Source organism: Hippocampus bargibanti, linkage group LG04 (genome assembly GCF_051943395.1).
Source record: "Hippocampus bargibanti isolate YZ-2025 linkage group LG04, ASM5194339v1, whole genome shotgun sequence".
NCBI classification, from domain to species: Eukaryota; Metazoa; Chordata; class Actinopteri; order Syngnathiformes; family Syngnathidae; genus Hippocampus; species Hippocampus bargibanti.
The window spans coordinates 11964098-11985965 of NC_142737.1; the positions used below are offsets into that span (position 1 = coordinate 11964098).

At 41.1% G+C, this 21868-nt stretch overlaps 1 protein-coding gene across 1 annotated transcript in view; it reads right to left on the reverse strand.

The window, feature by feature from the left end:
• The window catches only part of adamts12 (ADAM metallopeptidase with thrombospondin type 1 motif, 12), a 48342-nt gene extending 27266 nt beyond the window's left edge, over positions 1-21076 (reverse strand). Inside the window, exons 1-6 of the mRNA XM_088994047.1 lie at positions 21018-21076; positions 20865-20944; positions 16060-16552; positions 14082-14431; positions 2615-2792; positions 1074-1264 (exon numbers count right to left, since the gene is read on the reverse strand). Of these exons, the coding sequence (XP_088850173.1) occupies positions 1074-1264; positions 2615-2792; positions 14082-14431; positions 16060-16165 (825 nt within the window). The 5' untranslated portion in view covers positions 16166-16552; positions 20865-20944; positions 21018-21076. The remainder of the gene's footprint in view (positions 1-1073; positions 1265-2614; positions 2793-14081; positions 14432-16059; positions 16553-20864; positions 20945-21017) is intronic.
• Between the last annotated feature and the right edge of the window lie 792 nt (positions 21077-21868).

Consider the following 21868-nt stretch of genomic DNA (forward strand, 5'->3'; position numbering starts at 1 on the left):
CCCCATAAAGTCCGAACCAAAATTTCAAATGGTCCCAGGTAAACCACAATAACAGTCATTATTCTTGACTTCAGATTTGAAAACAAGTTACAGTGATACCTCGGTTTACAAATCCCTTGACTTACGAACTTTTCAGTTTACGAACCTTGGCATACGATATTTTTGCATACACGGAGCTGCCTCAATGAGTGACGTGTCATTCACGAACGAGCCCGTTCTTCTAACAACAAAATGGCAGCCGACTGTGTTTGTCATCTATTCCCTGCCCCCAGTCTTCGGTTAAAGCCACGTGATTGGTCAAGAAGGCAGCAGTGAGGGGAAGTGGTTTAAACATTAAAGAGACAGGCAGACAACAGTGAGAGAGTTTCAACTTTAATAGTTCAAAGGCAGAGTGTAGACTGCAAGGTTAAAATATCCCATCAATCAGGCTCCCTAAACAACCCGCACAAGCCATCTGTACACTTGATGCAAAAAGCTACCAACCCAGCTAAACAGAACACAATTGATGAGCAACTAGGTAAGATTATCACAGAGAAAGCACCTACAAGGGATCAATCCTCAAGATTATAAAAGAAGGTTATGTACCTCATCAAGTGTTTAATGCTGATGGAACCGGTGACTCCATTCCATCAAGCCATCAACCACCATCACAAAGGTAAATAGAACGACTTTATTATACAGTACAGTTTATTGCTTTAATTATAATACCATAGCACATTTATTATCCATAAAATAAGGTATATTTTGTGTAGTTTTAAGGCATAGAATATTAGAAAGTAGAAAATTAGGGAACGGATTATTCTCATTTTAATGGTTTCCTATGGGAAATTAATTTTTGGGATACACACTTTTTGCCTTAAACACTCTGGGAACAAATTAAGTTCGTAAGCCAAGGTATCACTGTATATGGAAAAAGTTTGAAAATACACAATTGAAAATACACCATTCGTTTGGGGTGCACCTTATAGTCCGGTGCGCCATATGCACTGGAAAATACTGCACTCACTTCTTTATGCGTTTGAAGAATAAAATATGGGAAAAAGTTGATGTTCAAAAAAATAGTAAAGACTCACCATGTTCATGATCGTGAAGATGTATGACTCCACGTTGTCACTGCCGTGATATTCGATGAGTTTGGAGTCGGCCACCACCATGGTCTCCACCCAGCGCTCCCTGCTGACCGAGCGCCGGGAACGAGACTGTGCTGGACCGTGTTCGCTCTCCCACGCCTCTCTCTCCTTTTCCAATCGTCCAGAGTCGCCATCTGTGGCGTAGATGTAAAAATTTGAGCGTACTTTTAACAGAGCCCCCGTACTTTCCAGTGTATAAGGCGCACCCAAAAGCCTTGATTTTCTTCAAACGATGACCCTGCACCTTATATGTGAAGTCATATTGAGCCACAACAGGTCTCGCAATTACCCAGCCAGCCTCTACTGTCGCGCCTTATAACGTGGTCTGCCTTATATTTGTGAAACTTTAATATTTAACAGTGTCTGAAACTCCTGACACATAGTTAGCGGACACCAGGGCATTTGCCTGCCCCATTTTTCACAACTTGAAACACAATAAGACGACTAATCGCAAAAAAAAAACATTGTTGCAAAGTATTAAGGATTTTTTTAATTATGTACAAATGCTCCCTTGCTTAATTGATGGTAAATATCCCTTGCTGATGATTTTGCACAAATTGTCGTTTGTCCATACACTGTTCGGCATGTTGCACAATGCAATGTTTGCGTTGCGTCGTCTGCTACAAGCCACGTGAACTCCTCTTTCCACCATGCTTTTAATGTACTGTATGTTTACGTTTTTTAGCGTCATAAATTTTGTTAGCTTCTTTTAAATCTTTCTTCTAGGGTTGAGGTTCTGCGCATCTACTTTGGAAAATGATATGCAAATGCACGATCTTATAACGCCCTGGAAAGTCCAAAAGCACAAAGCAGGCTTCTGATTGGCTGCCGTGCCGAGTATGCAAATTGCCAAACGAACCAAAATTCCAACATTTCCAAACCGAAAGATTTTGAAATCTTCATTCAAACGTTCCCTTATTGAAAAAAGCTAACGTTTGATTTGAAAAAAAAAAAAAAATATATATATATATATTTCTTTTTTCTCAAAAACTTGTCGGCCACTTGGACCTAGAAGTTTTGTAAGTCGTACGCCCCATGTAAAAGTTGCAGTGAAGAGTGAACGCAGGCACAAATGGCTGCCGCTGCTTACCTGCACAAAAAGAAAAAAATGTTCTTATCCCGTGACTGTAAAGTGTCCTTGAGAGTTTTGAAAGGCACTTGAAAATTAAATGTATTATTATTATTATTATTATTATTATTATTATTTCAGACACCGTATTTAACTATTTTCATTCATTGAGATGCGCCTTATAGTCCGGTGCGCCTTATATATGGGACAAGTTTGCAAAGATACCATTCATTGGGGGTGCGCCTTAAACTTCCGTGCACCTCATAAATCGGAAAATACGGTGCATTTTGGTGGTTGGACAAAAGTCTTAGCCTGACTTTATTCTCACCACATATTCATTTTGGCCAATGGATTCCATTTGGAGACAGCGCATAAACAAAAAAATGACAATTCTTGAGAAATGCCAAATAAATACCCGTTACTCCACACGGGCCGGGTGTCTGCATGCCCTCGGCGTTGCGTTTTTTTCTGGGCGTTTCCGTGGCAACATTCGGGATAATGATGTGCGGCTCTGGGGAACCTGCAGGATCACTTGAAGATTTAGGGAGCGGCTGGATGAAAAAGTGTCCTTCAGGCAGGGAGAAGAAGCCTTTCTGTTGGGGTGGAGGAAATGTACGCACAATTAGGCAAATATGGAACGAAATGATTTTTTTACGGAGTTTTGTGTAGCTTGTTTTCCCAACAAGACGACAAAGATCAGTACCATTTTTATTCATCAGATGAGCTATTAGACATCACTCCTTTTTTTTTTTTTCCCCGTGGGCACATTCTGTCTGCAAAAGAGATGTCTTGCCAAGTATGCTCTGCAAGTTCTTACTGGCCGTTTTTTTTTTTTTTTTTAACGTGGGCCCACAAAAGTTCAACGACGCGCACCCTCCAGCACAAACAAAGTATCTCGGATGGATAAAAGAAGACTGGATATTTTTCTTTAGGGGTGCACTTGACATCTTGTCTTTGAAATATTTTTTTCCACTTCTGGCCTGGGCTGAAGGCGCTCTTCATTTAATTGTGTGAGGACGTTCGGGTGTATGCGGATGTGCGCGAGGATGTCCAAACAAGCCCAGACTGTTCATGGAGTAACTCCTCCCTGTCGTTAAAGCCGCGTGGATAGCAGGTGGCCAAATAACGCTGAATGAGATGATATTATAAGATTAATAATTAAGTGTTGTGGCAACTATATTCCCACTACGAAGAGAGTCATTCTCAGTTTTGATTGACACATTCTGTCCGATTATGCAGAATGAGAATCACATTTATGATCATTTCTTTTCACATCACCACTACTTTTTTTTTGTCATCCATATTTGCGTCGACTTTTTTTTCTTGCTTGCGTTATCAAAAGGCACAATTAAAATGACACAAATGCTTTTTATTTCTTTAGCTATCCAGCTATCTATCTATCTAGCTGGCTATCTCGCTAGCTATCTATTTGCTATCTATCAGCTGGCTAGCTAGCTAGTTGAGCCAAAGATAGTGACTGTGGGCACCAGGTAGCAAGCACCCCCATCTACAACATTAGTAGCCTGTTCTAAAAAAAGGCAACAGTCAACAATCTTAGCTATCTATTCATTTGCTATCTATTAGCTAGCTAGCTCGCTTTCTATCTATTTGAGTTACTTCTGGGTTGAGCGAACGCTGGCGCGTGTGGCTGCCGCTGCTCACCCATAGAAAAACGTATCCTGTGACTGTAAAGTGACCCTGAGAGTTTTGAAAGGCGCTTATAAATGAAATGTATTACCTTTGTAGATTTCAGTCTATTTTTGTTTTACTTTTATCATAATTTAGGAAAAGGAGTTGAATTTGTACTTTTTGGGGTCTTTTTGGGATTTTGTTGGGATTTCTGCCGCCTCTGCAGGAATGTAACTCACTATACTGGAAACATATCACACTTGTAGCGGCATATAGAAACGCACTGCATCATACAGAGAAGTACCGTATTTTCACGACCATAAGGTATAAACGTCTCAGATTTTTTTCAAAATGTGCGGTGCGCCATGTAGTGCGGACGTATTAGAGACCACCATGAGGAGGACGTGGTAGGGAACATGAGGGGGGATGTGTGGGCGTGGTTTGTGTATACAAGAACAGGTATGTGCTTTATGCAGAACATTGCTGTTTTAACAACGCTTTTAATGGCAAAGAGACATGGATATGAAGCTCAGTTTAAACTGAAGGCTATCAGCTACGCCGAGGAACATGGGAATCGAGCCGCCGTGACATAATACGCGGAGATAAGGCAAGGTGGCCGGAGTTGGAGGAAAGATTCGAGCAAATCAGGAAGCTAAGAGGGAGCAGAAGGAGCGTTTCGACTGTCACCATCCCACTCAGAGCAGTAACGCTAGCGGAAGAAATGAAAATTGAACATTTCCAAGGAGGTCCGCCTTGGTGCTGGCGTTTTATGAAACTGTGCCATTTTTCCATCCGGACCAGGACTTTGGTAGCGAAGCAACGGCCGGCGAATTATTCTGAAAAGCTGGTGAAAAGGCTTCGTTTCCTGTTGTGCTTGGCTGCCATGCTAACGGAGAGAAAGTCCCGCCGATGGTGATTTTTAAAAGAAAGACTTTGCCTAAAGAGACATTTCCAGCAGGCGTCATTATTAAGGCAAACGAAAAGGGCTGGATGTTATGCCACAGTTTGCCAATGGATTGTGGATGCTTGGGGTAACGTGTCTGCTGGCACAGTGGTTCGAGCTTTCGGAAAAGTCGGTATCGGTAATGTGCTTTTTTTTACCATGTCGACGCCTATTGAGTGATGATTACAAAATGTTCTTATTTTGTAATAATAAATAAAGCACTACCAAACTCAGTTTTGCTCCCGATCTGTTTTTATAAATACGCAAACTTGTATGCCTGTGTGTTGTTGTGAGGCAGACGTACGTATGGCAGTAGAGGATATGTACCGGTATATAAAACTTGCGCCCTATCAGCCGGTGCGCTCAATGTGTAAGTTAAATACAGAAATGGCACACATAAATGAGACTGCGCCTTTTCACACGGTGCGCCCTTTGGTCGTGAAAATACGGTATTTGTAATATTTTGCCAATTTTCGCATCTGATTGGCCGCTTTCTCCTGTGCCGTAAGAACCAAAAGCAGCTGTGAAAAATCAGGACATGTTCCGCATCCTGCTGTTCCACAGGGCTCCGGATCACGTGTAGTTCCAATTTCTGGGTCATCCTGACCACTTTTGTAAGAGAAGGAAGGAGAAAAAAAATCCCTAAACATGTTCATTCAACAATGTGTACAGCATATCATTTTTCCTTTTTGGTGGAGGGTAGTTCACGGGGTTCATATGGGGAGAAGCAACCCCCATGGACATTCATAACCCACCTGTTACCATTGCAAAATGGGCCAGAGTGCGATTCCGTAATGGGGTGGGGGATACTTTCTGAGAATGTTCTGAAATTCTAATTACATTCCAGGAAGACAACAACTACGGTCAAAATTGATCTCTGCAGCTCAAGAGTTTCATGCAATCGATAGAACACCAAACAATATATTATTGTTCCTACCTATAGATCAGTTATTCTGAAACTACAGAATATCCGTTGTGGTACACAGGTTCTCACTATTGGTAAGTGAAAGAATCACTGAATTAAATATCCAAATGAGATTCAGATCATGAAATTTAAAAAGCACGAATACTATTAAACATATTAGAAGAAGGTTTGTTGCTATGCATTCCTGTTGATTTTTTTAGTGCAGTGCAGTTAAACACAACTGAACTTTAAAGGACAACAGACGTCAGTTGTGTCCATAATTTGTAAAATGGCTTCAAATGACTTCTACTGAGCGTATTTTACAAAGATTCCACCGCATATAGCTATATTTTACGTTTTAAGACTCGTGCTGAATATTCCAGAAGTCTTGTTTTTGAGTTGGTGACGAGTCCGTACGTGACGTCACTAAAGGAACGCCCCTGACCGAAAAAAAGGACACATCGTAGCAGTCCTTCCATCACGTCAATGCTTGTTTGATCTGAAAACCTCGTGTTGCACCAGAAAGAGGGTGTCCAAGCTCCATGGAAGGAATTTATCAGTCTGTGGAAACGGGCTGATTCATTCCTCACAACAGCTCGGTGAGACTCTTTTTGGGTGAGACGTTTCCCCCCAATGGTCACGTTTTGCTAGGTGGTGATGGCGGGTGCGGATCCCAAAAAGCAGGCAGGAGTGAGTAGGAGGTTATTTGACAAATTGTATTAAAATAAAGGCCAGCAGGAACAAAATGTAAAACATCAAAATCATCTGAACGGAAAAAATACAAAGTATCAAAAGAAAATCAAGTGTAAAAGTCCGCCAAGGTTAAACAAACACATGCACAGCATACAATGCATGCAATTGCAGACAAAGCATACAACAAACAGCAGCAAACAATGAACCGACACCGGATGGTCGTGCCGGGTTTCCTTTTAAGTGCCAGTGATTAAAACGACCAGCACCTGCAAGGCTGCAGGCAGGGCTGACGTCGCTACCCGTTGGTCGCCAATCTGATCGGGACGACCAGCACCTGTGCAGGTGCAGGCGGGGCCGACAGCGCCCCCCGTTGGTCGCCAACCAGATCATGACAAAAATGGCATGGAATAAATTATTTAATCGATTGCAAACATGTATGCTTTCCTCTTCAGAACTATTTGAATCATATTCATAACTGGATGTGTAACAAGAAAGCATATTCTCCGAATCTGAAGCCATTGTTTTGATTCTCCAGCAATGCAAGACTTCTTGGCGTGACGTCACGAACTGGGGCGGGACTTTCTGAAAATGCCCAATTCGCAGCTCATTTTTTTGCAGATTTTGGACACTTTAAGTCATTTTTATCGGTGTTTTGCATTTGAATAAAAATATCATACTGTGTGTTTTGGGTATTTTAGATGCTATAAAACGTTTTTCTGATGTCAGTCAGGGAACAAAAAAGTGACGTCGGTTGTCCTTTAAAGGACAACTGACGCCGACGGACAAATTGTGTCCATAATTTGTAAAATCACTTCAAATGACTTCTACTGAGCGTATTTTACAAAGATTCAACGGCATATAGCTATATTTTACGTTTTAAGACTCACGCTGAATATTCAGGAAGTCTTGTTTTCGAGTTGACGATGCCTGACGTGATGTCACGTCTGGAACGCCCCCGACCGAGAAAGCGACACACAATGCAATTTGGGTACTTTGTTTGGTCTGAAAACTTCATGTTGATCCGTGTTGATGGCGAAATGAGAAGGAAAAAACATAAATAACGCGATGGTGAATCGTTGTGTTTTGCACCAAGACTACTATTTGATACTAGTTGACACAAATTCCCAGCAGACAAATCAACCCATTTTCAACGGAGCTTGGGCGCCATCCTGTGCATTTTCTGGGCGCTACATTGGAGTCCATACGCCTCAAAAGGAGACAGAAGGACTTCTTTAATCGATTGCAAACATTTATGCTTTCCTCTTCAGAACTATTTGAATGATATTCATAACTGGATGTGTCACCAGAAAGCATCTTCTCCGAACTGAAGCCATTGTTTTGATTCTCGAGCATGGCAAGACGTCTTGGCATGATGTCACGAACAAGGGGGCGGTACCTTCTGAAACTCGCCGTCCCGAGGTCATTTTGAAGTAGTTTTGGGACACTTTAACTCTTTTTTTGGGTGTTTTGCATTTGACAAAAAATATCAGCCTGTGTGCTTTGGGTATTTTAGATGCTATAAAACGGTTTTCTGATGTCAGTTAGGAAACAAAAAAATGGTGTCGGTTGTCCTTTAAAATACAACTGAATTAAAAGAAAATATTAAATACAACTTAGATTAGAAATTAATTTGAAACATTTGTTTAAAAAATATAGAAGGTGACAGTGTTTATTAAATGTGTCCAATAAATTTTCAATTGTGAGATTGACAGGCAATCAGTCCAGGGTGAGCCTGCCCCTCGCTCCAAGTCAACTGAGATAGGGGTAGTCTTTTGTATTTTTCAAATCTAATACCATTTTAAGATGGTGACTGTGCTAATGTGAAATCTTTTGGAATGCAAGTATTTCTATTTATTTATTTTTAGTCGCCTCTATCGTCACTGTGCTGTACCGATTGAAAAGATTTTGGGGGAAATTAGAACAACTCGCATTCAATTTTGTGGCTGCGCTGTACGGAGTTGACTTATTTGGCGTCCCCACCCAAAGTGAGACAAAATTAAATTGAGAGGAAAACCTCTGGAGAATGGCCTTTGGCTACAAGTGTTGATGGACTCATCCACAAAACATGTAAGTTGATAAATCCCTCGTGAAATGCTGTCCGTTTCCCAGACTCTCAGTGCGCAACTTGCAGATGATTTCACTGTTCTCACACTCTTCTAGTGGGAGCGCATTTTCAAATTCAAAGATAAAGCGCGCAAGACAAAACACATACAAATATCCAATATGCTGGAGAAAAAAAAGTGACTGAGGTTGCTTGCACGCTTCTTTTTTTCCTTTGCTGCTATCATACCTTTGTGTCATCTCCTATATATTTGCAGTGTTTAACTTGCAGAGAGCAAAGCAGGTGGTGGAGTGCAGATGGACCGGGAAGGAATGCCACAGGGAGGCCCATCCAAACACAAAATTGCTCTGCGTGATTCATATGATCTGCAAAGCGAACGTACGTCTGGGCTTGCGCGCTCTTTTATGTACACTACCTGTGCTCCGCAAATGACACCCCCCCCCCCATGGCAATGGTGTGGGGGGGGGGGGGGGGGCAGAGTGAAAATATTTTTGTACTGTACTTAAAGACCCGATGAAAGGAATTCAGAAATGTTTTCCCTGAATATTCATATTTTGAAGATAATTAATGAAAACGCGCAAAGACTCAATCAGTCAATGGTAGAGTTATCACGTTAAACTCTTGACACAATTTCAGTATTCCATGGTTTTGGTTTGGCTAAAAGGTGCAATTGCACCATTTGGTCTTTGCCGTAAATAAAAAAAATAACTTGAGGGCCTTTGTTTACATCAGTGGTTATTTGGCAAAATGGTGACTAATTTCGCTCTTATGACTAGGACCAAACCTGTTTGTTTGCTAGCTAGCTGATGGCTAGCACGAAAAAAAGAACTCGGGGGGCCTTTGTTTACGTCAGTGGTTATATGACAAAATGGTGATAAAATTCACTCTTATGATAAGGACCAAACCTGTTTGTTTGCTAGCTAGTTGATGTCTAGCATGAAAAAAATGAGAGCCTTTGTTTACAGCAGTGGTTATTTGGCAAAGTGTGATTAAGTTCGCCCTTATGATTAGGACCAAACCTGTTTTATTGCTAACTAGCTGGTGGCTAGCACGAAAAAAGAACTTGAGGGCCTTTGTTTACATCAGTGGTTATATGGCAAAATGGTGACTAAGTTCGCTTTTATGATTAGGTCCAAACCGTTTGTTTTCTAGCTTGCTGATGGCTAGCAGGAACTAGGAACTCGAGAGCCTTGGTTTGCATCAGTGATTATTTTGCAAAACGGTGACTAAGTTTGCTCTTATGATTCGGACCAAACTGGTTTGTTTGCAAGCTAGCTAATGGCTAGCTAGCAAGGGTATTTACAGTCTTAGAAAAGAATGAAGAGTCCGCCATATTTTCTTCAATTTCTTTTCTATTTTAAAGTCTGTTGTCACTAAAAATGCATCTCGTAACTGACTGACACAAAACAAAACAAGCTGATAAATCTCCAGTGAAATGTTGTTAAATAAGCCAATTGAATAGACAGCGCCTATTTGCAAGAATATTTGGTTGATTTTTATACTCTTGAGTCGTGAGCAGAAATTCCGCTCGGACTGTAAAAAAAGTATGAGGCCAGCCTCTGAATCCTTGAAACCTGGAGCAAGGGTGTTTTCCGTATGAGGTACCAGGACCACAGGAGGTAACCATAACATGGGCCTGTGTTGTAAATACAACGGCCATGTGGAAATGCTTTATGGCACTTTCCTGCTTCTGTGGGTTGCAGTGCAATGAGAATAAAGTGTTAGCTGTTGGTGACCTTCGAGAACTTATTCATGTCAAAAAAAGGTCAAGGGGAGGGAGCTGCTTATTATAAAATGACCACCTTTCAACTTTCTCCCATGAAGAGTGCTTTTACGAATCAGGTGTGGGGGGTTGGGGGTGAAGGGAGGGGGGTCATTACGAGAGAATTTCTCTCTGTCGGTTCAAAAAAACCTTCTCTCATTTATCTTCGTGCCAGAAGACAAAAAAATGGTATAATAGGTCTGAACTTGTTTGTACTTGTTCAGGGGTGTGCCTCAGGGAATGGCCAAGCTTTGATGGAGAGCATCTTACATGAAAGGAGAATTTTGATTCTCAGCGCGTTCCACCCAATGATTCATACTTAAACTCCAGAATGGAGATTAGGTCAATTTGTTTTCTGCTAATGGGGAAATAAACAACACTGGTATATTTAATTTTACTAAAAAGACGCCTGTTATCCCTCATTTTCTGTCCTTTAGTTGGCAAGTAATTTAAGATTTAAACACTTAAAGGACAACCGACGTCACTTTTTTGTTATGAGTTATGAATATGATTCAAACAGTTCTGAAGAGGAAAGCATACATGTTTGCAATCGATTAAAGAATTTATTCCGTGCCATTATGAGGCATCATTGAGGGGAGATGTCTCAACGAAAAAGAGGCACAAAATGGCGACCTCCTGTGGCCACCTCTGCTTCCACAGGCTGATAAATTCCTTACATGGAGCTTGGGCCCCCTGTTCTGGCGGCTTTTGGGTGCAACACGGTTCTCAGACCAAACATGTACAGCAAAATACATTGACGTGATGGAAGGACGCTACAATGTGTCTTTTTTACGGTCAGGGGGCGGTCCTTTCATGACGTCACGTACGGACTCGTCACCAACTCAAAAACAAGGCTTCCTGAATATTCAGAGCAAGTCTTAAAACGTAAAATATAGCTATATGCGGTGGAATCTTATTAAAATACACTCAGCAGAAGTCATTTGAAGCCATTTTACAAATTATGGACACAACTTGTCCGGAGACGTCGGTTGTCCTTTAAACTGATAACAGCTACTATGAGGTCATTTTCAAATATTGTGTGGTAACTTCAAGTTGCCTTTATGGTGATAAAAATACAAGCAAAATTTAGGGGGGAAAAACTCAAAAAAACTTTACTGGAATAAAAGTGGAGAGCGCCAAATTAGCCAAAAAAGCGAACAGCTAGCCTAATTTTTTCCATTTCTTTTTCGGCAATTTGGATGTCCACGCTGCCTTGCTCTCTGGAATGAAAAATTGTGCTTGCCAGTGGAGATAAGGTTGTAAGCATGGTGTGCTTTGTTGGTCAGTCTCAGAATTTTTTTTTTTATCAGTTAAATATTTAATATCGAGATGTGTGTACCACACTTCAGTCACAGTAGTGCGACTTCGTTTCCCAAGGCCAAATCTGGAAAAGTTTCCACCCTACATCTGTGTATAAAGTGGACTCTCCTGGGTTTTTTAACTACTGGAAACCTACGACAGCAAAAAATCTGGATAATATATCAGATTGGATTCCCTGGGATTTGGAGGAGGGGAATTACAAAAAAAACACTAATTCCATCTTGAAGATGTTAGGTTTAAGTGACACATATCAGTGCATTGGGCTGGACCATCAGAGAAGGTCTAAAGTGGGTCAGTTGTAAATTACGCCGCAGCAGGACAGGCTGTCATTAACTTGGCTCTGTTAGTCAGATATAACAAATGAGGCCCGGCAGAGGAGAGATGAGGTAAGCCTCCTTAATGCAAACACGTTTTGCTCTGACATAATCAAAAACACAGAAACAAGGCATAATGTGCTATCATTTAACATCCAGGGTATTATTTGTAATTGTTTAGGGGTACTCGAAGTCTAAAGCTCACCCACTGATGTAACAGATATGTAAGATATGTATACGACAGCTGTCACTCAGGCGAAGCTGTTGATCCTGCAATACTTTACCAAACACTCTCCATTTGGCTGCGGTGGGCCAAACTTAAGACTGCCCATAATCTCGTCGAAAAAAAGAATTGTGTCACGTGCTGAAGTAAATTCAGTCGCCCTTCAACCTACAGCTTGTCTTATCCTCATTAAAGATAGCTATATTTTAGGTTTTAAGACTCACGCTGAATATTCAGGAAGTCTTGTTTTTGAGTTGGTGACGATGCCTACTGTGACGTCACGTATGGAACGCGCCTGACCGAGAAAGCGACACACAATGCATTTTGGGTACTTGTTTGGTCTGAAAACTTCGCGTTGATCCGAAATTAGAAGGAAAACACATAAATAACGTGATGGTGAATCGTTGTGTGTTGCACCAAGACTACTATTTGATACGAGTTGACACAAATTCCCAGCAGACAAATCAGCCCATTTCTAACGGAGCTCGGGCCATCTTGTGCATTTTCTGGGCGTTACATTGGAGTCCAGACGCCTCAAAAGGAGATGGAAGGACTTCTTTCTTTCTTCATCGATTGCAAACATGTATGCTTTCCTCTTCAGAACTATTTGAATCATATTCATAACTGGATGAGTAACAAGAAAGCATTTTCTCTGAATCTGAAGCCATTGTTTTGATTCTAGAGCAAGGCAAGATGTCCTGGCGTGACGTCACGAACAAGGGGGCAGGACCTTCTGAAACGGAAACTTTCTGAGGTCATTTTGAAATAGTTTCGGGACACTAAGTCATTTTTATTGGTGTTTTGCATTTAACTAAAAATATCAGCCTGCATGTTTTGGGTATTTTAGATGCTATAAAAGTTAGGAAACAAAAAAATGGTGTCGGTTGTCCTTTAAGGGTTCCACTTTCGCCATCCAAAAATTTCAATCTCATACACGTCATGTTTTATGGAATATTTTGACACAGTTCAAAATGTTATTTGTACACCTTAAAAAGTGGGCTGATTCTTAATTTGTGATAAATACCAATTTCAGCAATAAGGTTTTTTTTTCACCTTCTATAATCAAGTCATTCAATTGGCCAAAGCGGTGGAAATGCTTGCTTGTCTCAATACATCCATTGTGATTGACAGGTGACCAGATTGCTCAAAGTATACGCCCCAGCTCTCCTCAACCATAAAAAGGATCAGGGCAACCGAAAGCGGATGTAAAATGAAATGAAAGTAAAATGGGAGCACTATTCAGTGTCAGTGACAGCAATCTAAGACATGGAAAACAAGACCAAGAAGACAGGAAAGCGTCTCATGGTGAGCTGTTGAGGGGCGGCCGCTTTGCAAACAGTGTCGGGAAGTCTTTGAAGGGAAAACGTACAGACAAGACAGTGTCTTATGATATTTGGAGCCTTGACCGCATAGGAGGGAAGTAAATCCTAACACAAAACACGGGAAAATACCAAGCACGGCAACAGAAAAAGGACTTTAATACATTTGTGTACTTTAGGGTTCTTATTCTGCGCATTTGAGTTTTTTTGGGGGGTTACCACAATTTGGGCACAATGTGATTGCAAATTTCCCCTTTGTGGGACTATTAAAGGCTCTCTGATTAAATCAATGAAAGGGTTTCTTCAGCCGTCAGCTGTACTTCTTTGAAGGTGTCGGACGTTTCACTCCTCATCCGAGAAGCTTTGTCAGCGAACTAAAATGTTGCTTGCTGGTAGCTCTGGCCCTATATATATATATATATATATATATATATATATATATATATATATATATATATATATATATATATATATATATATATATATATATGACCTCTGCTTTGATAGGTCCCTGCTCTAAGGTTGTCCCGTGAAGCTAAACTGATTAATTCTTTTGTCCTGACAGATTATGGTCAATGACTGGCCCAGATTGCCCTATACCAGGGCAAATGGGGCAATCAGGGCCAATCACAGACCATACTCGGACCACTCCTGTACGACTGCTTACACAGAGCTTTCTGATTAAAGACTTAAAAGGCTTTCTGATTCCTTACCAGTCCATTACACGTGCTGATGGCAGCTGTCCCTTTGACACCCGAGACTTCCACAGTGCCGAGAAGGTGGCAGGACGTCCCATCGGGGGCCCCCCGACTTTCTGTCCAGTTGGAACCGCCATTGCGTCTCTCTAGGATGTAGTCACTTGAAAGCAACTGATGGTTTTCTGTCAAATTGAGCATCAAAGCACGTCCAGTGTAGTTGAACTTGTAGTAAACCTGCGCCACCGCGCTGAGGTCTCGCTTGATTCGGCCATCTTTGAAGTGGTGGGACAAAGAGTGGGAGATGAATTCTCCATCGGCGTTGGTTCTCACTGGATGGATGACGGACTCAGCCTGAGGCTCAGCACCTGTGAGGTTGAAAGCAGGATTGCACATGAGTCACTTGGAAGATAATGTTTATTAGTGTGTGTGAGGAAAAAAAACATGGCGGCGCACCCGCAAAAAGGAGAGTATGAGGTTTTAAATCCTCGAAAACTACAGTACAATGCTATTTCTAATTACCGTATTTTCTGGAATATAAGGCGCGCCTTCAACAGATGACATTTAAAAACCTTTTCCATAAATAAGGTGCACCGCATTGCACTTTCAATGAATGACATATTTTAAAACGTTTTCCATGCATAAGGCACACCGGATTATGAGGCGCATGGTCAGCTTTTGAAAAAAAATCTTTTCTTTTAGGTGCGTTTTTAGTGCAGAAAATACGCTAATTAATCCGACTGGACCCTCCGCACCCTGCTCACCACCCAATCCCCTCAGACAGGCACTACCGATCCATGCGCATCAAATCCAGCGGACATTAAAACTTCCCCCATCACATTTAACTATCTAAAGAGTAACCCAAATATAACTGTATAGTGGCTCTTGTAGAACAGCATCCCGTTACAATCATTGAATCTCCAGCTCTGTACTCACTTGAACCACTGTCTGCTTGATACTTTGCACATTGTCTCACAGTTATTCCTGAGAGGTACCACTTACATTAACTCATTCACTGCCACACGTGTGCAAAAATGTGTCCACTCCAGTGCCAGGGCTTTTGTCATTCTCGCTTGAATTCCAGGACCCACAGAATATTGAGTTTTAGGACTACATAAATATCGAATACAGCGTTAGAAACCTTAGTCTGTCTTCTTTCATCAAAAAAGAGTTCATTTCTAAGTTATATGGGTCTGGAGTTGTACGATCTTGAAATGAGGGCAGCAGTCCAAAATACAATGCAATACACACATATTGGTTTTTTTAGTGCTTTAACTACAGCTGAACCTGGAACAAAGCGCTAACATGGAAAAAAGGGAAATGCTGCCACTTGTGGAAAAGAAAAAAAAAAATGCCAGAGGCCATGGCCAGCGCTTTATCGGCACCCAAGCATGAAAAACCAAAGCAAACAAACAAATTCGGGAATGGCGCTCTACGTCATATTTTCAATTCCCGAATAAATTTGTGAATGGCAGTGAATGAGTTAAAGAATTCGATAAGATTAGCCTTTATTAGTGTCCTCCATTCTTATTTGTCATGTCTTTCACATGACAAATAAGACGATCCTGATTAATTTAAACTAATTAATTAACTCGCCTTTTAAATTCATGAATTAACTGTTAGGTCAAACATTTGCAGAGTGTAATACAGTAAAGTCTCGTTATATCGATATCGGAAATATCGATAGTCCCGGTTATATCAATATTTTTCGGATTCCCTAGAATATCGATATAACGAGACTTTACTGTACTTTAGAATAAAAATAACGCAGATGCTCTACATTGCAGTCTGGCAAATCCAAAACGTGCTTCATGGATTATGATAAATTAATCAAAATGGCAGTTCTGAATCAGTACTGTGTATCCGCATGAAAAATAGCTGAAAGGGGAGCACATCTGGATTAGACCTCGGCAGCGTCCACGACCGCCCCTCAGGCTGTCAGTGGTCGCTGAGCGCAGGCATATTGAGTTGAGGTGCGAATGAGCAGCACACTGACCTTGCGCTGTAAAAAGAGAGAAGTTCAAGTGTCCGTGGCCGCCTGCCAGGAAGAAAACAAAATGTTGCAGCAGCAGAAGACGGGTGCACTCTTGCAACCATGGCATTATTACATGGAATCAAACTTCCCAAACGATGGAAAAGCAGTCCACGCGGGGCGTCGGGAGCGACTATACTGACTGTCTCATGACATGGACATGCTCAGGGTGAGGAGTGCGTCCTGCCTCATTGGGGGAACCGAGCCAGGCTGCATGGGGAAGGAGCAAGCTGAGGCGCTCGGAAGGAGGGAGGGAGAGATGGAGACAGAGGGAGGGACAGAGGAGTGTTCTTCTGTGAGAGCTGGTGTCTGCTTTCCTTCTCCGAGGAGAAACGTGGAGAAGGAGCAACAGGCTCCATTGGTTCACGGGCTCCAACTTTGCCTCAACATGCAGCTGGGTGTGTTTCAGACTCACGGTTACGCGTCATGAAGCCTATTATGATCACGACTTGGATTCCTGCACACACAAACTCAATTCAGTCACACGATACGATGATATCAATCATAAATAATGTTACCATAGCCACCTCAGTGCAAGAGCCATCAGTTTCACGACAAGTCCCGGCCTTCCTGTGTGGAGTTTGAAAGTTCTCGTGTCTGCAAAAGTTTTCTCAGACTACTCCGGTTTTCTCCCACATTCAAAAAATATGTACTCTAGACGCTCCCCTACTTGTGTACATTCGAGTTACGAACAACAGTACATACAAACATGTTTGTAGTAACATACAGTATGTAGTATTCTCTCCAGCTGTACATCTACATAGCTTTATAAAGCATATATTTTATTTAATGTTTATTTTTCACTACAAACCATTACAGGTTACTTATACAAGCCTTAAACATACTTACTGTATATAAGCCTTATCATACATTCCATACAAATTATAGCACTGAAGTAACTTACGAATTAAGAGCGACCGTTTGGAACGTATCTCGTTCGTAAGTTGGGGAGCGTCTGTATAGGTTATAGTTGATGACTCTACATTGTCCCTGGGGGTGATTGTGAAGGCAAACGGTTATGTACCGTATTTTCCCGTGCATAATGCGCACCCAAAAGCCTTGGTTTTCTTCAAAAGATGAACCTGCGCCTTAAACACCGGTGCGCCTTATATGTGAAGTCATATTGAGCCACAACAGGTCCACTACTACTACTGTCAGCACCCACTGACTCGGTTTCCCCCCGTAGAAGAAGCAATGCGTAATCCCTGCCTCTACTGTAGTGCCTTATAACTTGGTGTGCCTTATATTTGGAAAACTTTTATATATTTATATATTATATTTGGGAAACGTTTTTCATTCATTGGGGGTGCGCCTTTTACACCAAAAAATATGGTAATCATTTCAGGGTGTCCCTCGGTTATGCACAAAAGGCATAAAAGTTGTAAAATAAAATAAAATGTGAAAAAAAAAACACATGTAAAAAAAATACTTGTGAAATGTAAAATGAAATACTTTTATTTTGAAAATACATTTGTGAGAAGTACATTCTTGTTCATTTCACTTTTATTAATAGAAAATATAACTATTAATTACTATTAACTATTAGTAGAACTACACTATTACACTATTATACACTATTAATAGAAATCATGTGGCGCTGAACTATTTTATATTTTGTTTCGGAATAGTTTCATCATTTTTGGATCTTGATAATGCCATCCACAAATTTATTCGGGAATTGAAAATATGACATCAAGCGCCATTCCTGAATTTGTTTGGGTTTTGTTTTTTCATGCTTGGGTGCCAATAAAGCGCTGGCCATGGCCACTAGCAATGTTTTTTTTTCTTTTCCATAAGGGGGCAGCAGTTCCCTTTTTTCCATGTTAACACTTTTTTTTCAAGCTTCAGCTGATGTTAAAGCCCTATATTTTTTTTCATTTATGATAGTACCTGTGCTTGTCCGTTACTGTAAACTTTACAGTTTGCCTCAAGGACACTTTACACTGTAAAGGACACTTTACAGTGTAAAGTGTCCGTGAGAACTTTGAAAGGTGATTAAAATGTAATGTATTATTATTATTATTATTATTATTATATAAATCATTGTTTATGTATTATATTGTATTTTGTACAGCCACCCTCATTTTCAAGCTCATGTAACTCCAGACCCATATAATTTAGGAACTAACTATTTTTTTCATGATGAAAGAAGAGAGTCTAATGTTTATTATGCTGCATTGAATGTTTATGTAGTCCTAAAATGCAATATTCTATGAGTCCTGGAATTCAAGTGACAATGACAAAAACCCTGGCACTGGAGTGGACACATTTTTGCACATCATCTGGCAATGAATGAGTTAAATAAATGAAGAAAATGCAGAATTTGATAAACGATTACCAGGTAATAGATGCACCAAAGTCCACTTCGCACTGTGACTATTCATCATGGAAAAAGGAGTCCAGTAGGGACACGAAATGGACCACTACGGTTTCCCTATATCTTCTTTCTGACAGGAAACATAAACTGCACCCCCCCCCCGCCCCATTTCTACAAGGAAACGTCAAACAAAAGATAAATTCAGCACAAACAAATGCAACATTTCAGTTTATCGGGGGGTGAACTGCAGTTTGACTAACATTTGCTCATTCCACTGCTACTTCTGAAATTGGCTTTGATCAAAGACACTTTTCTGGATGCAACGTTATATGCGAATGGACGCCCATCTGCTGCAATGTTTAATTGTGAAACTAATTAAAGGGGACTGCTGGTTATTTTCGTAACAAAGCAACTGCGGGTCTAACTAGCGTGTTCGGGCAACAAAATGAAATACAAATATTAGTCACAACCTTCGTGAGTTCATCTCTTGACGTCTTCCTTCCTGTCCATAAATAATGACAACAACAAAAACAACACAAAAGGAACCCCCTAATAAAATCTTCAGATAACCAGATTAAAATTGAGTTTGTGACTTCATGTGCCTTTATTATTGCTTTGATGTGTTGAACGCACTTCAGCTTAGAGATAACTGTTTTTTGGCACTCTTTAGGGGATAAATAAAACATCTAAAGCAAATTTCAGTGCGATAATGTAGTTTATCCACTCCGAGCTACAACCAATAATAATAAACAGAATAGATTTGCCTGAAAGTGCTTAGATACGTTTTCATTTAATTCATTCACTGCAAAAATGTGTCTCGTCTCGTCAGTTTTTATCATTGTCACTCAAATTCCAGGACCCACAGAATATTGAGTTTTAGACTACATAAACATTCAATTCAGCATGAGAAACCTTGGATTTTTTTTCTTTCATCACACAAAAATTGTTATTTCCTAAATTATATGAGCCAGAAATGAGGGCGGCTGTCCAAAAGACAATGCAATACATAGATCTTGGTTTATATAACAGCCGAAGCTTTAACAAAGCGCTAACATGGAAAAAAGGGAAATGCTGCCCCTTGTGGAAGGAAAAAAAGCACTGCCAGAGGCCATGGCCAGCGTTTTTATCAGCCTCCCCGCAAGAAAAAAAAAAACAAAACCAAACAAATTCGGGAATGGCCCTCTATGTCATATTTTCAATTCCCAAATAAATTTCTGAATGGCAGTGAATGATTTAACAACTCCGTCTTGCATCTCTCTTACAGGCATGACCCAAACAAGACCCCCAACAAAGGGCCCCGTTACTGTAATGTGCAGTAGACTGTGAAATGTCTGAACCTAGAAAATAATCGGGAGCTTTTGTTCGTCTTAGGTGGGATAGAGAGGGTGGACCCCCACCCCACACACCCCCACACACTTCGGCCCCTTTCTCCTTCCGAAGGAGCTTGTGGCCACATTCCTCAAGGCCTCCCCGTGTTGTGGTGTGTAACTCGTCTGGGGGGTTTGGCACTTTTTCAGCACTTTTTGAGTCAAGGCCTTTAAATGATGAGACCAGTTTCGCTGGGATTGGCAGCAGCACGCCTGCGCTCCTCGCGAGGAGAATCGGAATTAGAACATTGATGGACGGATGGGTTGTTATTTTGGTTTCAGCCTATTTGCAGATGCCCTTAGTAAATTCCCTTATTTATGGATACTGGGGGCTAATCCTGTTATTTTGAGGAAAAAACAATTTCAGTTCATAACATTGTTTTGCAAACATTCAAAACTAGTTGTATTGGGAAGGAGTTCTTAACTCATTCACTGCCAGATGATGTGCAAAAATGTATCCACTCCAGTGCCAGCAATCACTAACAACATAGCGAGTCGCTGAGGGCCGTCCTCATCTTCCTCTTGTGCGCCAAAACCATGGAAGTCTTCCTCCTGCTTGTCGCATTGGAATAGCGTCAGATATTCCTCGCCGCACACGCTCTCAATCTCTTTCGTTGTCGCATTAAGTGTCACTTTCATCGTCGGGCAAAGTCACTCCTGAGCTTGTGCTGTCCTCTCCGTCATGCAGCAGACCGGCTTTTCAAAAGGCGTTGGTGATGGTGGAATTTTTTTCACACTGCTCGCTGTCAGGATCCACTGGCAGATTTGTGCAAAAGTTGCTCTTCGCATACGGCCAGTTTTGGTGAACGATTTCTTGCCGCTAGTCATCCAAGCCTCCCATTCAACTCGTAGGGCCACCTTCAATGCACGATTCACAACCAAAGTCTTACTCTTTCCTTTAGTGCTCGAGCCGCACTGGCGGCCGTTGGAAAAAAATGCATAAATTTGCCCCACTGTTGCATAACCCGCAGGTTTAAAAGCTTGTCACCAAAGTTGCGGCTTATAGTTAAATTACGGTACATGTATCATATTTTCAGTAAGAAGATTGTGCTTAATATCAGTTTCTGTGTCTAGGAGGCTCTCACATTCATCCGCAGACTCTTCTTCATCGCTTAGTTCCAATACAGAATCAATTCCAGGCTAGTCATCGAAGGAGATCATCCACCTTTTAGGACAAGAAAACTGCTTAAATTTCTGATTACTTTAAGAAGGAATTTCTTAAAGTATAGTTGACATACCTTTGAAGAGTGTACGCATGTGACAGTTGGAGGTGGAGAGACTTTCTCAGGTAGTTATAAGCTTTTGGACCATGTAAATGGAATTTTAGGGCAAACTCTTTCTGGTCTCTCATGTACTCCTAGCCCTGTTTTGACAACAGGTGGACTGGCAGACCTGGAATTCACACCCAGCCATATTGGATGTGTGTCACTTGAATTGGCCAAATGTTGAGCGAGTTGTATCCCCAGGCACCAATGTAGCGGGGTTCCATTGAATTCAAGTGCTCAAATATACACACACACCCCGCCTTTATTAGTCTCGCAGCGGAGAAATTTACATTTCACAGCAACAAAGTTAGCATGGGGGCATTGGTTGTGTTTGTGTTTTTCCGGTTTATTAACATTCAATAAACAGGTGAAAAATGTATCAAGATTGTGGCTCTCCTTTCCCACACCGAGAGGCAAAGTATAGAGATATAAAGTAATGTCGATAAACCACGAATTCCTGTAAAAGGGAGGGGATTTCCGCAATCGATACATTACACAAACAATAAAAAAAGAAAGAAAAATGATACTTACAGCGTCAGAAAGAGGGGATGCCTGTAGTGGCAGTGATTCAGTCTGCGGCACATTCGGCGAAGCAACAGGTGCCGCCGCTGACTCTCGAGCTTTCTTTGAGGTTTCTGTTGTCCTGGTAAACACTTGATGATGTGGAGGGTGGAAAAAGAAAATCTGATTCATAAAATTCACGAACATTAACTTGAAATACAACATCAAAGACATTATTTGGCTGAATATTGAATATAATTTGTATATACATAATTTACACAATTAAAATTGCTCTCCTACTAGCTAATATCACTTCTACAATG